General features: G+C 39.7%; 1 protein-coding gene across 1 annotated transcript; it reads left to right on the forward strand.

Moving 5' to 3' along the window:
* The first annotated feature begins 8663 nt into the window (after positions 1-8663).
* On the forward strand, positions 8664-20436 carry LOC117556264 (protein NYNRIN-like). Its single transcript, XM_034231566.1, has 2 exons — positions 8664-8702; positions 16983-20436. Exon 2 carries the CDS (start codon positions 17014-17016, stop codon positions 18319-18321), a length of 1308 nt encoding a protein of 435 aa, XP_034087457.1. The 5' UTR covers positions 8664-8702; positions 16983-17013; the 3' UTR covers positions 18322-20436.
* The last annotated feature ends 276 nt before the right edge of the window (positions 20437-20712 follow it).

Raw genomic sequence — 20712 nt, forward strand, 5'->3', positions numbered from 1 at the left:
AAGACTGAGTGTGGGAAGTGGTATCAGAGGGATCAAATATAAAATCTGCCTCACCCTTACTTGCGAGTTGTTTAAATAACCAGAGAGTCATAGGATCTCAGCTGGAGAGAGATTCAGCAGCAGTTCAGTTGTTGTTGTTTTTGTTTGCGAAAACACATACCTGTCCCTTTCACCTCACAGCAGCTTTGTCTCACATCCGGCCTGAACACAGCTTTGCTTTGACTTAGAGATCTCCAAATAGATAGCGAGCTATAGGTGAAATGTTAGTGCGATGGTCACTGCTGATTGGATCAGAAGGCCATTTTGTGTGCTGAAAAACCCATCTGGAATATCACATTGTTCAGCTGAGATTAAACTCAGTAGCTTAAAGCGAGTAAACAGAAAACTTATTTTAGCTAATGACTTTCAATCTGGCCCACCTTCATATAGGGCTGCTCAATTAATCGTCTTTTAAATCGCAATTACGATTTTGGCTTGCAACGATTATGAAAACAACATAATCGAAATAAAACTTTTTTTTTTTTTTTCTTTTTTCAGTTTAAATTATACTTAAAGTTCAGGGTAATCAACTGTTACAAATATACTGTTCCACATTTTTTTTTCAATAAATGGATGTTTTCAAAGTAAATGGATAATCGTTTTTAATAATCGTGATATCAATTATTCACCCAAATAATCGAGATTATGATTTTTGCCATAATCGAGCAGCTCTACCTTCATAGTCCATAAGCACCAGCTAGACTAATTTGTCTGCTTTCTCAAACTTGCAGACCTTTTGCTCGGCTGATAAACTCAACTGTTTACCACGCTCACACCACAGACCATGGTGTCACATCGCATCAAAAGCTCTGTCAATAAAAATGACTGAACACTTTAGTTAACTCCAGGAAATTAACTCAACTAATAGTCACGACTCATTAATCTCACAATTAAACATTCACTTAGCAGTCATTTGCAAGGAAAAATACTTGAAATCCAGACTGTTTTCAAACCAGCTTGAATTAAAAGAGGACAGAGAACGAAGCATGGATTCAGAGTTGTACTGCAGATTAGGAAAAGTGCTGGCACAAAGAATACTCTTCATGATAGCTTCCTAAAAGAGTAACCTCTATCACAAATCCAACGGGACATTAACCCAACCTCCCCTCTCTCCTCCAAGTTCTATAATACAGACAGTGCCCCAGATGAGTACTTGGTGTTGTCATGTGAAATTGAGACCTATTGGTTGTAATCAGGAAAAGCGACAGGCCCGTCCCCTCTCAGAGTGGGTCACCTCTACTCCCCCGCCCTCTCCCTGGTCTGGTCTGTTCAGCCTTCATGAGCCCCATGTTTTATTTCCCATTTCTGTCCACACACATTGGCCCTGTCATTTTTCACCCCGCTGACTGATTACCAGTTACACTCTTCGGCCAATCTCCACTTACAGCTCCTTGTCTTCTCTTGTCTTTATGACATTATTACGTGTCTTTATTACCACCATCAATACTCCAGGCCCCATAGTGAGATGTTCCAACATCCAGTCCAGACAAGGCAAAAACACTGTAATCTCAGGTCACAAATCTTCAACACAAGGTACAGTACATCATAATGATCCCCTTTATATCTTGTTTTAAAATGTGTCTTCTTATTCAAATGCAGTTTATTATTATTATTATTATTCAGAATATCTAAAAGGTCACCTATTGTGCAAAATCCATTTGTTCCTGTCTTTTATACATAAACCTGTGTCCCCTCTGTGTAAAGAGACTCTAAAAGTTTCAGGAAAAAAGATTCTCTCTTTTTGTCCTGATCCATTTATATAAAAACCTGTCTGAAAACGAGCTGATCAGATTTTGGCCCCTTTATGATGTCATAACGATGTTTTGGCTTGTGTAACCATTAGCCAATAACCAACCAAGGTAACCCCCCCACCACACCTTATCACCTGAATCTCCTCCTAGAGCACCATAGTGTTCTTTTTAACCAAATATCTCTCAGAGGGGCGTGGCTCCTTATTTTCATCTAAAGTAACAGACAGAGAATCAGCACTTTTGAAACAGGGCTGAAACAGAGGGGATTATGGGATGCTACAATGATCTGTTGGGTATTTCGAGCCAAACACTTCAGAGACATGCTTTGTATATATCGGAGACCTATAATATATTGATGAAAAACAGTATAATAGGGGACCTTTAATATTACTTTACATGATGATATTTGCACCTGGCATTAATATGCTTGTCTATGTCTACGTTTATAAACGCAAGTTCATTTAAAATTGTGTTCAATGTGGTCACAATGCATCCCAGACCACCTTATGGTGTTTTGGCCATCAGATCACAAATCATCCACAATGTTATTTAGGTGCTTCTGGACCTGTGTTTTAATGTGGTCAAGCACTATCTGAATGCAATCCAATCACCCAAAATGTGTTTAAATGCAAGGTGTAAAAAGGGTAATAGTTTCAGTTGGACAGTGACCTAAAGCAATAGACACAATTTATATATTTCCAATTCAACTTAATCAACATTATTACGCCTCATTTATAATATAGTAGTTACTTCTCTAGTTCTACTCTGCTCAGTCTGGGATATAATTGTTTTCCGTCTGGCTGCACACACTTGACTGTGATAACAGAAGTTCAATAGTTTGACTAACCAAGCATGTGTGAAATTTGTAATGAGATTCATAATCCTCCGACTCAAAATGAAATTCAGTTTGAAATCAATGGAAACAAGGCAGTAGTTCCTATATCACCCAGTCTAATAGATTCAACATGCGGGAGTGGTGAAATAAAGTCAGAATAGTGTTTGGCAATTGGACAAACATAACAGCAATTGGCTGAGTACATCTCAGGGTGGTCTTTTTACACAATCTTCGGACCAATTGCTGTCATTGTATTTAGCTAGATTAATGGTCTTCCCTAAAAAAGCAGGTTTGAAATGTTCGCATACTTCAACCAAACCAGAGCTGGTGATTGTTGGGATAGTTGAAAAGCCTAACCAAAGCAGGTTTTTTTAAAGTCGAAATGAAAGGGGTTGTACAATGCTCCATGGCTAGCCAAGCACTGGATTCCTGAACAAAAGTGGAAGTCACAATTGTTTATCGTTGCCGTTTAGTTTGGTTTACTTTTACATTGGCAACAAGTGAAGGGCAGAATGAATGGCGTAAAACAAAACAAAAATAAAAAATTGCCAGTTTTCCCAGAAGACACAGCCTGGCTGAGAGCCAGGAGAAAGTGTCATTTCTCATGTATATCTGGCATGAACTGCTAACACTGTTGTTAACACTATAATTATTTAACATATGTTTATATTTTAATTAAATATCAAATGCAGTTCATAATAAAAATGCACATAATAATCCAATAATTGATCTTATCCGAACAATGTAGAAGAACATTTAGGGCTTGTCCACTGCAACCCCACAGTACTATACATATACGTGTATATACTGTTTTTTTGTGTTTCTTTGCATGCAATTTCATTTAATGTCAATACCAGCAGTAGCATATATTTAGTTGTGCATAAACCTCCTTAATCTCGTGTTGGTAATGGGAAGGACTCAGGGCAATTACCACTCGCTCACCACAGTCTAGTAAACATGCGTCCATTAATAAACAATACAAATACTGAAAGAAAAATGAGCAACACTTATCTGTGTTTCACAGTCACTTTTCTCAAATGTTACTGAAAGTACTTGTGTGTGTACTCTGTGTGTGTGTGTGCATCAGTGTCGGTTATTTGAATGCAGTCATGCATGCCTGCCCCAGGGTGTGGAGGTGTGTGTGTGTGTGTGTGTGTGTGTGTGTGTGTGTGTGTGTGTGTGTGTGTGTGTGTGTGTGTGTGTGTGTGTGTGTGTGTGTGTGTGTGTGTGTGTGTGTGTGTGTGTGTGTGTGTGTGTGCACAAGAGCTGGAACACATACAGTAACTTGATTGAAATTGGGAATTTTAACATGAGGAGCGTAATCTCAGTCTCACAACAGGCCGCCTCAATGTCAGAGGAGCTCTGCGCTGGTGGCAATTACTATTGACATCACGCTAATTGTAGCTGAATAATTAATCCTTACGGTTCTCGAGTACAGGGACCTGGAAAGGTGAGCTGGATGTGGCAGAGTTTAACCCTGGCACAGTAGAATGGTGACTAATTGGATTAAGGATCATTGTAATTATTGGACAATATTATCTATTTCCATTTTCGTCATGTTTAAGAAAGACAAAGTGGCCATGAATAGACTATCAGGACCCCAGCATACCAATGTATAACATCTACTGTATAGATTCCAATTTCCACACAATGTTTCTGAGAGCTAAATATATACAGTATATACGCAATTATTGGAAGCCAAAATGGCATCATGAAACTAATGTAGTCTGTGTGTGGATGAGCCGAGTGAAACAATTGGATTAGTAGCACTTGTCTGCCATCTATTGGACATTATATTTCAATGTTCTCTTCATCATGTGAAACACAATGTGTTATATACATGTTACATTTTCAACTTGGGTAATAAAATGTAATCTAAGGATTTTACAAAGAAGAAAATGATGGTAGTTCCAATGATTTAGGCCTAACAAGACAGTAAAATGTAAAAATAAATATAATGTATTGAGGTTGAAAGTAGGCCTGTGTTTGTAAAATGTACAAAAACTGTGGTTATGACAACGTCTAACATCAGGCTGCTTTGAGTAAAGAAAGTGCCGCTCAACAAGACAGAAAGTTGTCTATATGCAAGTAAAGTAGAGGAATAAAATAATAACTTACACTCTAGCTCCCGACCTCTGACCTGCCTAAAAGCAAAAAGAAGAATTTCCTAAGAAGGTCCAACAAGGGATCATAGAACTTTTTATATTTATTCAATTACAATAAAAAAGTAGCTTTGCTCACAGTCACACAGTTTTAAAAAAAGTTGAAAGATTTGACTTCACCATTAATTAATTAAATATGAATACAAAATAATCACGTGTATTGTAAATTATTATACTTCAAATCAGAAACGGGCTAAGTCTGTATACATTTAAAAAAGGCATGTTTTTATTGTTTCGCTGAGAGAAACGTGACTTTGATGTTTTTCATTAATCGGACATGCCTCAGTAAATGCCTCAGTAAAAAACATTGCATGTCCTCCAACAACCATGCTGCGAATGGATCTGGCCCTTCCTACATCCAGGACATGGTTAAACCGTACACCCCAGCGCGTGCACTAAGACCCAAGTTCCCATCGGCGAAAACACGTGGGTTTGCTGTCCTGGCTCCAAGATGGTGGAATGAGCTCCCCATTGACATCAGGACGGCAGATAGCTTGCACATCTTCCGGCGCAAACTGAAAACTCATCTCTTTCGACTCCACTTCGAGCGTTAGAACTATTAACGAAGCACTTTTATACTAATAAAGGACTGGCTTACCTAAAGCCAGTTGAGTAGCACTTGAAATGTTTGGCTCTATGAAACCTGATGTACTTATATGATTCTGTTTTCTTCAAGGTTGTGTCTTCCTGGTCGAATGTACTTATTGTAAGTCGCTTTGGATAAAAGCGTCAGCTAAATGCAATGTAATGTAATGTAATGTAACAACGATTTATTTCGACATCCTGACAAAGGGCATGAGGTGATGTCAAGTGCAATGTGGTTTGAAAGGACATGACACTTCTGATCATTTAGCATGAGAAAAATGTACCTGTGAAAATGTTGTTAGATGAACTACAGCGGCAGGATGAGGTGAATCATCCTGCTGAACACAGAAGATGGTAAAGCTCTGTTCATCTACGTCCTTCATTATCGTCTTATACTCATCCAATATGGTGCTTGAGGTGTTATTCATGGAAAGTTGACTCATAACGGCTTTACCTAATGAGTCACTATGGAACATATACGAGTGGCATTGTGTGAAACTGACAACTACAACTTTATTTCAACTTCCCCACTAAAGAAACAAGAGCAAGATTTAACATTTAGAGGTAACCAGACCTTCTTTCAAATACAACACAACTGGACGGCTCATGGCTTCACTGTATAGTAAGACAATGTTGCCATCTAGTGAGTAACAGGGCAAACTGTTTACTGACATGTTCGTTTCCATGTGAAAAGGCTATTGCCCACTTATTAATAGTTATCCCCTAAGCTTTAGTGGAACTGTTTTACCAAAATGTCTCTATGGATAATGTATTTCTAAACACTAGTGCTTTGTTTGTTTGTACTGAATGCTGTAAGAACATTTTGTGTAAAGTGAAACAAACTTCTGGGCATGATACCGAGTCATGCAGTAGGACTATGTTTGTAACTTCTACTTATTGATCAATTATATGAAAACATAAAACAAAATGTCATTTTAAGCCAAGTAAAACAAGTAGCATAGGGACAGGCAATACACTTGCTTCTGTGAATACAGGATACAGACATTGGCAGGAAGAAAGTCCCAGGTGAACAATATGCTACAATTGTAGATGACCATTTTTTTAATTTTTTTAAATAATTCCTTTAACTAATTAATACAAAATAGGCTGGGAGTAAGGCCACTTGATGAAAAATGTTGATGTTTATCAATGCATAATGAAGGTAAATATGATATGTAAACATTTACATATATATTTGTTTCGATCGGATTCAAATGAAAGAAAGATGCCATGCCTTATATGGAAATGAAGGTTGTTTCCAGACATCCTGTATCGTAAAAACAAACAACAACAGGGTATTGATAAAATGCTAAATGGGGGAAATTCGGCCCTGTCCATGGTGCTGAAGGTGTCAGCAGACAGAAGTGACAGCTTAAATAATCCTTAAATAAAACATACGTAAATACAGTAGCTTCAAACAAGGCATGATATTGTTACCATAACAACTTAGTTTGCACACACAAACACAGTGTGCTTTTTGGTTTTACCAGCAGCAACCTACAATTCTATTTCAATAATCGGACTAATCCCGCAATCCCGAAAAGGGCAAAACGAACAATTGAGAGAGACTTGTTTTACCACATTCACATTCTCCCATATCAAAAGCTGAATTTATAGGTTATTCAATGTGTTTTACAGACCCAAGAGACAAAAGGGACAACATATCAATTAAATTAATGCAAAGCTTGTTCTGGCATTTTCTTCTGGTTCCACACTGTCCAAACTTCAACCATGATTGAAACCAGACCTCAATGTGAGCTGAGAGCGCTATCTGGGGGACAAACGGTGTTATGACATGTATATCACAGGGGAGGGGATCAAATCAGTATTCTTTTCAAACCTAATTTAGGAATTATAATCGAATATGCTTTATAATATTGTGCTCAAACATAAATCAGCAAAAATGATTAAAATATCTAAAATTGAAGCCCACTGTGTTATCATGTAAGGTGAAAGTATGCTTTGGAGGGAGACATTTCATGTCTGGGGAGGATGTGTGTATAGTCTGTAGGGGGTTTGTTGATGAAGGCTATTTTTTCTGCATCACCAACAGAAATTAGAGATTTGGTTTTGCAAGAGGGAATAGGCTACAAACAAAATATATTAATAATGAATACCAGTATCTCTTTAAAGTTGATTATACACTTGTTTTCTGCTGACCTGCATCTGAAGCCAAATATCCACACTAGACACTTTAAAAGGAAAATTCTGCCCATGCCTGGTTTAAGCTATATGCATAATGGTAATATGGTTTTGACAGCCATTTAAGATTGTTGCTTTTGTATGTATAATATTTATAAATTCACATTATTTACATAAACGTGTTAATCAAAGCTATTCAACTTAAATGTTTGAAAATGGTTTCAAGAATAATACATTTTCTAGACAAAAAAACTGAATAAAACAGGATAATGTAGCTAGAGCAAAAATCAAGGCTACTGTAGAAGGTAAACAGATTCGTTTAGTGATTTGAAGATCTGAATGAATAAAGACGAACAATTCAGAAAGTCACACTCCAAAGCCAATGCCCTGCACTTTTAAGCATAACTTAATCAAGGTTTTTTAAATGTTAAACTCATACTCTTCAAGACATCACATCACACCAACGTTGAAACAGATGATTTCCAAAAATCCAACTGTCAAGCTCAACCCTTTACAGAAAGAGCAAGAGGTGCAGCAATGTAGGCCGAGTTTAAACCTGGTTTAAACCAATCATAGATTAGTCAAGAAAATGCAAACATGGGAAACACGCAAACTGATGGCCACTTCAACAACACAGAAAGAACACGGAGGCCTGTCCGTCAACACAGAGCCCAAAGCATTGGTAGCCAATAATATACAACTCATACTGTTTGCCAATAAATCACACACATCAGATATCTGGTGCTGAAATGAATGTGTCAATAAACTATGGGGGTTATTCTTTCACACACAGTGACGTCACGAGCTACCCAACAATGCAACGCGCGCCATATATATATATATATATATATATATATATATATATATATATATATATATATAAATACGCCATTTTCCTGGAGGTGCTAATATCCTGGAGGTGCTAATATAAACAGCGAGGTAACGTTGCCAGGCAGAACGCACTAGGTTTTTTTTTCTGAATTAACGGCCGAAGAAATCGCTGCATGTCTTCGGATTACATCTCTGGACTTGAGGGGTGTGCTCTGGGTCGTTACCAGCGTAAACTATTGCTGTGTGGGTTGTCCGATTGCCCTTACAGACTGCCTGCAGATGTATGGAAAAACGACTCTCGAAAGTGGCCTTCGGTCGATTTTGGCAGCATCGACGTCTATCTTCTGGAAACACCAGGTGAATACCCCAATAATATTATCATGCCAATGCATAGGCCTATATGTGGTATTTTAGAGTTGACTAGATATTGATTAAGGCAATAGACTATGATATTCTGCTTGCACCTCGCGTGAAATGGCGGATACCGGAAATACGGTGTCGCCCTCGGCCCAAAACCCGTATGTGTGTGTGAAAGAATTCTCTATCTTTATTCAAGAGCGTGGTATTTAAATTTGAGAGCATACTTTATTGATTTATTTCCCTCAAACCCTGTCCCTCGCACTCAAATAGTGCCTGCTTGCACTTAGATTTGCTCTGCTTCTGCTCAAACTGTACGTAATATAATAAACAAGCAAACATCATACAAGAACCATGCACGCAACAAATTACAATTTGTAAAACCAGCTGCGTAGTAGGCTACATGAAACGAGACAGCAACTTCCTCGTAATGCCTTCCGAAATAATATTGCACCTTCAAATGCACACTTTATCACCATAATGGCTACTTTCTTTCACCAGTAAGCACAGCGTAAAGCCTAAAACATTGCACTGCACGTTTAACCAGTTGTAGACATTATCACTACTAGCGGTCCTACCTTACAGCAGACTGTGCGTTCTTCTTGGCCTTGCTCCTCCTCGGAGACGCATCATTCATCACCATGAGATTCCATGTCCAAACTTGAAAATGTCCAAACTTCCTGACCTGCTAGTCGTGAGTTCGTTAGACATGCTAGTTAACTCTTTGGCCGCTGTCATAGAGAACCGCAGTGACGCGTACTAAACCCCGGAAGTAAACTTCTTCCGGTTCCTTCGTCAAAAACCAATGCAATTTCTCCATAGGATTTTGGAAAATAGCTCGAAATAAGGTCTGTGGTTGACACACATTTAAGAGAGGGATCACGTTTTGTTCAGCCGGATAATCTCCACATGTCAACCCTACTTTTATAATTTTTGAATCATAAATCTAGTCGCCAGAAGTAAAATGCTAACGTTATGCTATAAACGAACTACAAGCTAGTACAGCAGCAGGGCGACTTCAACGTCACGCCAATTTAAGATCGTTTCAACTGACTTGCACTGAAACTGCACTTTGAACACTTTAAATATATTATTAACATTTTAAACTGTATACCCCGGTTATCTAGGCCCTTTTTGTGTTTGTTTAATGTATACCACGTTTATCTAGGCCCTTTTTGTTTTGTTTTATGTATACATGTCACACTGTGGGAAACGATATTTCTGGATGTATAACACATGTAGAATTTTTGACAATAAAGCTGACTTTGACTTTCGCACGCTTGCATATTTTAACAAAGCTTTTCATTTTAGCCACACTGAATTTAACTAGAAGTCATGGCTGTCAATTACCAGTCTGATATCGTTTTACAAAGATGACAAGAAGAGTGTAGATAGATGAGAGAACCACTACAAGTCAGGAAACGTACAACAGTGTGTTGTCAGGGCTAGCATGAGGGACAAGGTTTATAGTGTCGGTGAGTAGTGTGATGCCCCTGTGGGTTCATCAGTGGAGAGGGTGTGGCTGTCCTGTCTTGGCTGCATTGATCGCACTGATTGCAGTAACTCAGGGCACCTGGGTCTGGCAGAGATCTGATTCTCCGGTTCGGCTTAGACCTCATTTTTCCACAAATGAGGGTCTTAAAGTCCGGCAGCCATCTCCTACGATTGTTCAAAAACTGGCATTTGATGATAAAGAACTGGTGAATGTGTATCAAATGGCTGCTGACATATCCTGATTCTCAGGCTTTGTTGCGTTTGATGTTTGCGTTGTTATGCTTGCTGTGATGTTACATTAGTCCGTTCTCTGCTTGTAATTATGCCGAAACAAGTTTAATATTCTGAAAGCCAATACTTTGTTTATTCGAAAACAGATGAAAACAAACTGTCTTTTATACAAAATGGAAGTATTATACAAGTAAAACTACATGTTGCTTTAATCCCATATAATTGTAGAATGAACACAGTCTTCCTTTTTATAAGTCAGGTGTCTTGAGTAGTCAAAATTATCTACAAATCATTGTACACATTTGTAAATATTATTTTCCACTTGTTACCATTGTGAGGCTATTGTTATGCAGCTCTGCGTGATTTTGTAGCTACAATTCAGACTAATACACTACCAGAGGTGGAATAAGTACTCAGATATTGTACTTGAGTAAAAGTATAAGTACTCAGATCTTGTACTTGAGTAAAAGTAGAAGTACTCAGATCTTGTACTTGAGTAAAAGTAGAAGTACCAGAGTGTTACAGTAAAAGTCCTGCATTCAAAATGTTCCTCAAGTAAAAGTAGAAAAGTATTCTCATCAAAATATAGTTAAAGACAGTAAAAGTATTCATTGTGCAGATTGGTCCAGTTCAGAATAATATATATGATATGTTTTATAATGATTGATCATGAAAGTGTTCTCAAAGCTGGTAAAGGTGCAGCTAGGTTGAATGACTTTGTATACTGCAGGGTAGCTTGTGGATTTACTCCAGGTGGAACTAAAGTCTGATTTAACACTTGATTATATTTCACATCATTCATCCACATCTGTGAAGTAACTTAAGGTATTAAATACATGTAGTGAAGGGAAAGTACACCATGTACCTCTGACTTATGTTCACTGCCAACCTAAAAGTACCTAAAAGAATAGTAATCAATAATGTATTGAAAAGTTATTTGGCTGATTGTTTTTATATCGGCTCAGCCAGGTTATATTCAATTCAATTCAATTCAAAACCTTTATTTATCCAGGTGAAATCCCATTGAGATCAATGATCTCTTTTTCAAGGGAGACCTGCAGCAGTAGGTTCCACAAGAAGACATAAACAACAGAACAACAAAAGGACATCATACAGCAAAATGTACAGGGATTACAAGTATATTTAACCACAAGTACAGGTACCAACAGCATCTGATTTTGTAGCATCCAACCGAGCTTTAAAAACATATAGTGGTACTAGCTTGGTAATTGTCCATTCTTTTTGCAGACTGTTCCATGTTAGTGGAGCTGCACATCTAAAAGCTTTCTTCCCTAAGACAGTCCTAGCACTTGGCATATTTAATAAAACCACAGCATGCGATCTCAGGCAATAAGTATTTTCAATTCGCAGAGAGATCAGGGAGCAGATATAAGATGGTAGTTTATCCAACATGGCTTTGTAAATGAAAAAGTACCAGTGACTGAGCCTCCGTACAGTAAGTGATGGCATAACCGCCTTGGTATACAGGGTACAGTGATGCGTAAGTGCTTTACAATTTGTCAAAAATCTCAGTGCACTGTGATACGCAGCATCTAACTTGCTCAGGTAATTGGCAGGTGCATTCATATATAACAAATCACCATAATCCAGCACAGGTAAAAAGGTCACAGTGACTAGCCTTTTCCTGGCCTCAAGCGAGAAACAGGACTTATTTCTGTAAAAGAAACCTAGCCTAACCCTCAGCTTTTTAAGCAGGTTATTGACATGAAGTTTAAAAGTGAGACAGTCATCAAGCCAGATACCCAAGTATTTGTAACAGGTAACCACTTCAAGTTGTATTTCTTGCGTAGTTACAATATCCAAAGCAGTGTCTGGTGTATTTTTAGCTTTAGCTTTAGAAAAGAGCATTACCTTGGTTTTATCCACATTTAAAAGAAGCTTTAGTTCAGAGAGCTGAGCCTGAATAATGTTAAAAACAGCCTGTAATTTAACAACAGCCTCGTTAATCGAGGGACCTGCACAGTACATAACGGTATCGTCCGCATAAAAATGTAAGGTTGCTCCTTCGACATTTTCACCTAAACTATTAATATAGATAGAGAATAATAGCGGACCTAAAACTGAACCTTGTGGTACACCATTAGTGATGTTTAACCACTCAGAAGACAGCCCATCAAACTGAACACATTGGGATCTTTCAGAAAGGTAGTTTACAAACCACCCTACTGCATGGCTGGACATGCCTATACTGACCAGCCTTTGCTTCAAAATGCGATGATCGACAGTATCAAAAGCTTTGGATAGGTCAACAAATAGAGCTGCACAACTCTGCTTATTATCTAAAATACTCGTAATATCATTTACCACTTTCATTGTGGCAGTGATGGTGCTGTGTTGCTTTCTGAAGCCTGACTGATGTTTAGACTGGATGTCATTGTTACATAAAAACACCTTTACCTGTTCACTCACTAGGCGTTCAAGAACCTTGGCCAGAACTGACAATTTAGAGATGGGTCTATAATTGTTTAATAAGGTGGCCTCCCCTCCTTTTAGTAGTGGCAGGACATAAGCTGACTTCCATACCTTTTGGGATTTTGTTCGTGCTGAGGGAGAGGTTAAAAATAGTAGTAAGAGGTGGAGCAATAAAATCTGCAGCTATCTTTAAAAAGAAAGGTTCTACGTTGTCCGGACCAGCCGGCTTTTTAGGATCTAGCTTGGTTAAGACTTCACGAACAACATCAACAGTAAAAGCAGTAAAACTGAAAGGGTTTTCCAGACCACATTGTTCTGAGTCACCGACTGTGGTGTTCACAGAAGCAGAATTAGAAACAGAATGAAACAGAGCCACAGGACACAAAATGCTCATTAAAACAATTTAGTATGGTGGCCCTATCCGATATAGTGCCAGATACTGTGGTAAGGCACGGAGGTAGCTCATTACGGATATCACCGGTGGATATCGATTTTATGGCTTTCCAGAATTTTCTAGGGTTGTTCAGGTTCTTTGTGGTAACTGACAGATAATACTTAGATTTAGCACTTTTGACATGTGAAGTGAAGCTATTTCTTAGCTGCCTAAAACGCAGCCATTCTACCTCTGAGCCTGAATTCCTAGCCTTTGCCCAGGCCTTGTTTCTCTCATGTAGGACACTAGATAATTCAGCAGAAAACCAAGGATTGTCTCGTCCCTTCACTCTAAATTTACGCAGGGGTGCATGTCTATCTATAATTTCCATAAAAATAAGACCATGCGGTTTCTACATCAGCACACAGATCGATTTTTCCCCAATCAAACCCAAACAGATCATGTACAAAACCCTGCTCCACAAAATGTTTTATGTCTCTCTTGATGATAATACGAGGTTTAACCTTTTGGACCTTAGTGTCCCTAATTGTGGCTACAACACAGTGGTCACTCAGATCATTCGCAAATACTCCCACAGCTGAGTATTTATAGGGAACATTAGTTAAAATGAGATCAATTAGGGAGGATTTATTTGGGGACTTAATATTAGGGCGAGTAGGACTGTCAACAATCTGAGTAACATTTAAAGAGATACAAAGGTTTTTAAAATCCTCTGACACTGCAGTTAACCAGTCCCAGTTAAAATCTCCAAGTAGCACTATTTCCTTGTAGTCTAGTTGCGATAAAAGATTTGCTAGCGAAGACAAGGAGTCTTTGACAGCTGAGGGGGGTCTGTAACAGCCCACGACCATGACCTGTTGACCCTTTGCCACTTCTATATTTAAGGCTAAAAATTCAAATTGCTTACTGATAGATTTGGAAACTACAGCGGTTACACTGAACTTATTCTTAACATAAATGGCAACGCCACCACCTTTATTAGGCTGGTCGGTACGATACACATTAAAACCATTTAAGGCAATGTCAGAGGCCAAAATAGATTTGTTTAGCCATGTTTCTGATAAAACAATGACGTCAGCGTCAGTCGAGCTCGCCCAGATACGGACAAAATCTAGTTTACCTAACAGACTGCGCACATTCAAGTGGATGAAACCCAACCCAGACCTAGCTTTAAAATCAGCAGGAGTAGCGATCTGACTACTACTACTGGGCGGACCAGGGTTAGGTTGTACATTTCCTGACAGTAATAACAACAACAAAAACAGGCATCTTTTCCTCTTAAGCGACACACATACATTGTCATCTACTTTAGAATCACCGGAAAAGTCTGCGAGAGTGTGATTAGAGCTTAAGAAGCAGTCCTGAAGAACCATCATCGCAGGAAAACAAAAAAGATAAACATATTTGTGTTGAGCAGATTGACTGTGACAAGGCAACCGGTAATTGTTTGTGTAACACATCCGAACCTTTGCAGGGGATGCCCACTGCGGGTGGCAGAACAGACCTGAATCCAGTAGACTCCTCAGAATGACTAGAGATCTTCTCATAGTCCAAAATAGTTAACAGGCACAGCAGAATCCCGATATGGGCCATTTTCCCAGACCAGGGAACCGCGATGTTCCTGGAGCAAAATCAGCACAGCAGCAAAGGACAGGCGAAAGCAGCAGCGTGGTATCCCCGGGGTGATAGCAGGCCTCTGCGACAGCAGAACCAGGACAGGTGGAAAGCAGGCCCCAGCCGTGGTAAAATCCTCCTCCGTACAGCAGCACACGCCCGGTGGAAGCAGGCCAAGCCCGAAGCGTGGATCCACTCCGTCTCTCCGCGACGACTCCGGGGTAAAAACCTCTCCAGTGCAGCCGTGCAGGTGGGAGCAGGCCTCCGTAGATCGCAGATCGCAGGCAGCAAACAGGTGGAGCCGCTCCGTCTCTTCGCGACGAGCAGGCCTCCGTAGATCGCAGATCGCAGGCAGCAACAGGTAGAGCTGCTCCGTCTCTCCGCGACGTCTCCGGGGTAAAAACCTCTCCAGTACAGCCAAACTCTACAGGTGGGAGCAGGCCTCCGTAGATCGCAGATCGCAGGCAGCAACAGGTGGAGCCGCTCCGTCTCTTCGCGACGAACAGGCCTCCGTAAATCGCAGATCGCATGCAGCAACAGGTGGAGCCGCTCCGTCTCTTCGCGACGTCTCCGGAGGAAAAACACCTCAGTACAGCCGTACTCACAGGTAGGCCTCCGCAGATCGCAGACAACTAAAACTACTACTTGCAGGGATGGCTAAAAGTTTGTAAGCAGGAGAGCTAGATGCTAACAGATGCCAGATGCTAACAGGTAGTGCGAGCCTGTAGAAATTGCGACTGCCTCCAATGACGTTGTCGTTTACTTATATGGGAGGCCCAGTCTACGTACACTCTAAAAACAAATGCTTGGCTTAACAAAGAAAATCAAGGCAATAGGTTGCATCGATGGTTATTGAGTTAAGACAACTTCTAATGACATTTTGTTAAAGCAACAAAGTTATTTGAGTTAGGGGAGAAGGCTTTTCCTCTACAATCAGAGGTGTTTTCAATTACCACTTACTTAATAATTGGTAGCATAAACACAAGTTTTAAATTGATTACTCCAAATGTTCCAACTTGTTTTACCGTAGGATTTAAATGTAATCTTAAGTTGTATGTACTTAATTACCAGTGTTGAACATGGACAGATGTTTTTAAGTTGACAGCCATTTGTAAATTAAGTTGCTCCAAATAATATTGTATTCTATAGGGTTTTCTCTTAGCTTTTCCATGTTTTGCCTTTAAAGAAAGAAATTAATTGATTCCACAACAAAAATATTAGGCAATTCACTTTTTATTTTTGAACTGCAGTTGTTTATTTCAACACATGATGTTTCAATCAGGAGAGTTTGAATTTCAATTTGTATTTGAATGACAAAAGATGACACTCACCTTAAAATGTCCTTTGTATATTTATATTTGTCTTAACTGTGGGAACTTGTCCAGGCATCTTAAGTGGGAGTGGACTTGAAATCCTTAACTCAAGGTGTAGAACAATTAAGTTATCAAGCCAATTGCATTACTTACTTCAACTTGAATTTAGGTTGAAGTCAATTAATGCAGAAATCAGAGTTCAAATGACACAATATTATGTTGATGTAATTACCAACATTATTACGTCAACACAACTTATAAATTAATGTTTGCAACTTAAATGTTTATCTAAATCAATTAACTCACATTTTTATCTTGCAACCAGTGCATTTAATTAAGTGGAGGTGAAAGGTCGCCTGAATTCAGTTTTGAGATGTACAGATCACTCATTTTGAAATATTAAACTTAGTTTTCTTTTCTTTAATTTTTCATCCTCGTGTAGAATGCTATCACGAAACACACATTTGGTTGTTTATAGCATAAAGAACATCTGAGGTAGGGAAATAATCATTTGAGTATGTGCATATAAATATGTAATTTACAACAGCTGTAAGATACTTGAAAAGCTTGAAAATGCACCTTGAAAATGCTTGAAAAGTGCTTGAATTTGACTTTGGAAAAGGTGTAAGAACCCTCTTATGCCTTTGCCTGAAAACGGTGACGAACTTCTCATGGTGTGCACACCTAGACCGGACTTAAAAGACGTTCCTCTGACCAACGCTGACCTCATTTTGTATGTTGATGGGTCTGCCTGTCGCGACCAAGGGGGCACTAATCGGGTGGGTTTTTCTGTTGTTTCAGATTCTGCTGTACTCCGTTCTGGACCACTTCCATGTCACCTCTCAGCACAAGCAGCAGAGGCATCGCACTAACTGTGCACTGCACGTTTGCAGAAGGCAAAACCGTGACTATTTACACTGACTCACGCTATGCTTTTGGGGTAGTACACGATTTTGGGGCTATTTGGAAGTGTAGACAATTTCTCAAATCTGATGGCAAACCAGTACTTAACCATGTACTGGTTGCAGGCTTACTAAACGCCATTCTGCTCCCATCTGAAGTTGCAGTCTGTAAATGTGCCGCACACGCAAGCAGCACAGACCCAGTTTCCCTAGGAAATGCGCCTGCTGACTCAGCCGCAAAGGCAGCTGCTCTGATTCCTCTCGCACCTCACGCACACTCATTTGTTAAAATCCCTGTCTCCTCCTTCACTGACAAAATGTCATCACTGACTTCCATGCAGCAGCTAGCTACACCAGTTGAGAAGGCTCAGTGGAAGGCTGCTGGGGCTGCTTTTGACCCAACCTCCAGCATCTGGGTTGGTCCAAATTCAAATCCATGTCTCCCAAGACATTTCTTCCCTCATTTTGCTAAGTTGACACATGGGTTGGACCATGTGTCAAAAGGGGGGATGTTAGAGGCTATAAATCAGGAGTGGTTCACAAGGGGGTTCACAGTAACAGCTCAAAAGCACTGTGAAGCATGCCTAATTTGCATTATGCAAAATTCTGGTAGACCAGTAAAGGTTACAGGACCCGGAGCACATCCACCTCCCACCAGGCCATTTGAGCACCTAATGCTGGATTTCATTGAGCTTAGCCCATCAGAGGGTAAGAAGCACTGTCTGGTGGTGGTTGACATGTGGTCCAAATGGGTTGAAGCTTTCCCAGTAAAAGCACAGACAGCAAATGCTGTGGCAAAGGCACTACTGAGGGAAATCATTCCTAGATGGGGACTACCAGACAACATTTCTAGCGACAACGGTTCACATTTTGCTAATGAGGCCATTACGCAGATAGGAGAATACATGGGCATGGACATCAGAAAGCATTGTGCTTATCATCCACAGAGTGGGGGTGGGGTGGAAAGAGAGAACGGCACAATCAAAAACAAACTAGCAAAATGCTGTGCAGACACAGGTCTGTCATGGACACAAGCTCTGCCCATTGTGCTGATGTACATGCGGATGCGGAAAAGAACACGGAGTCAACTCAGCCCATTTGAAATCCTTTTTGGGGCTCCTCCACAGATTGGACTCGAGGCTCCAGGACAGGGCTGGACTGGGACAGCAAATCGGCCCTGGCATTTAGACCCAGACCGGCCCAAATCCATAAAACAAACGAATAGTAGCGGTTCCTGACAAGAAGAATAACTCAGTATAATTTTAAAAAACGCTATTATTATTATCCTTTTTACGTACCAGGGGCAAACTAAACTAATACATACCACAAGTATGTGTAACTATCAATCATTAGAAATTAGACCTTCAAACCCTCTCACAAAGCGAACAGTGACCGAGCACTAATAGGGGGGTCTGATGGTGGTTGTTGTGACAGTCATTCTTTGGTGGGGGCTCTAAGGCTCCCCTCTGACTCCGCGCGTCCTTTTGTGAATGGGTCAGATTAACAGAGGAAGAATTCACAGCAACCATTGGTAAGGTTATAACAAATATGCTGATTTAATGGTAAAAGATACACATACAATATCATCACGAAGTAATCCGGATTACTCCGGCCCTGTCCTCCCGCTGGGAACTCTTACTTACTCGTCTTGGCAGCTGGAGGAAAGAGAGCGAACGCCAGGACTCAACAGGAGATATACAAGAATAAAACAGGAGGGGTTGGGTCAGCTGGTCATCTTTTCAGGTCATCTCATTGGGAGATGCAAAAGATGCTCTGTCACAGTGAATCAGCGCGTGCCAGCAGAGAACCTGAAAACAGTCTCAGTTTGAAGCAAACACATCTGGTATTTCAGCAGGTTTCACACACACTCATTTCCCTTCTTTTACCATTTAAGGTAACACAGACACATTGGGTGTCCTGCACGGACCCTTCATAACATATACAGAGAACGCACACTAATTTCAGAGATCTGAGCTATCTTCAAATAAGGGCATTCCCCTGCTCACCTTTTACTTTAAATAATGGTTTTACTCATATTTCCAACTCCCTATTATTATTGATACAAAGTAATTAAACACACACATATATTTTAGACATGTATGTTCTAGCTACTTGGCATTCTGTGTTTAGATAAGAATGTGTACTCTCCCCACATCCCCAGTCTCCTGTCATGCCAACCTGCTCCTTTATTTCACATAAGTAATTTAAACACATTTAAGCCAACTACTCACAAAGTTGTGGCAATTTAATACTCACAACATGAAAGAATCAAACAGAAAGAAATCAATAAAAACACAAGCATCAGTATAATTGAGCAGTTATGATACAGCCAGATGGCTACTGCAACACACACACACACATCCTACTCTGCTGCCTATAGCATATGTCTATATAAGGGTATTTCCTCTCTGTCTCCTTCTCTTGACAGGGAAGTTTTCACTTCTCATCTTTCCAGCTTCTTGTTCATATAAACTGCTACTATTAAATACAAAGTAATTAAGTACACACATGAATATATAAAAACACACTTCTTATATATCAGGGGACATTAAAATGAATATACCAAAAATTACACTATTAAACTTCCTGCTATAATATATTAATTTAATTATCTTCATTTCCCCCTTTTGTTCTTATTTCCAAAGATCAACTTTAACAAGGCATTTGAAACATAACTATAGTCATTATTTTCTACTGTGTCCGTCTCAACATTGTATAAATCTATCAGAAACTGAGACCCAAAGTACTTGAAATCTTTGGGAACAGAACACCACTTTCCATGGCAGTGAAGGAACCATGAGAGGTGCAACCTGAGTGCTAGAAAGCAGTCTCCTTGTGGTGAATCATGTTAGAGATTTAAAGGGCTTAACTGGTCCGCTTTTCAAATCTCCGCGCGTCCCTATCAAGCTGGTTATAATACAGGAAGGAATCCAGAGCTACCAAGTAACCGTTAAACAATAATCTACTTTAATGGTAATATGACAATGCAATACAATCAATACAGTACAAATTCAATACAGTTACCTTTGGGATCCCGAATTTACCTGCACGTGAGCCAGCCAGAGGAAAGAGACTGAACACATCGTGTGTCTCTGTGTTTATACTTTCTAACAATGGGAGGAGTTATCTGATCCGCCCTTGTGGACCTCCTTGATTGGATCACAAATACCTCAGATCTTAGTTATCTGATCCGCCGTTTTGGACTTCCTTGATTATATCACAAACACCTCAGATCTTAGGTTTCCCCAATCACTGTAGCTCAGTTCCATTATCTCTAGATCTAAGTTGAATGCAAATCAATACATGCTCTCACCTTCCTTTGTCCTCAAAAACACATGTCAACAGGCCCCAAATCCAGCTCACAGTTTTACACAAATTATTTCCCATTTTAAGCTTATTCATAGTTTGCTAACATGAATACATACAAATATTTCACTACAAATCCCCCTTTTTATCTCTTTCTCCAGAGATAAACTTAAACAAGGCATTTTGAAAGATACCCACTGTCATTCTTTTCTACTGTGTCCGTCCCCCAAACATTCATGGAGACAGAACACCACTTTTCATGGCAGTGAAGGAACCATGAGGGGGCAGCTGAGTGCTAGAATCATCAGCCCCCCCTCGGAGGA

This window comes from Gymnodraco acuticeps, unplaced genomic scaffold (genome assembly GCF_902827175.1).
Source record: "Gymnodraco acuticeps unplaced genomic scaffold, fGymAcu1.1, whole genome shotgun sequence".
Classification (NCBI taxonomy): domain Eukaryota; kingdom Metazoa; phylum Chordata; class Actinopteri; order Perciformes; family Bathydraconidae; genus Gymnodraco; species Gymnodraco acuticeps.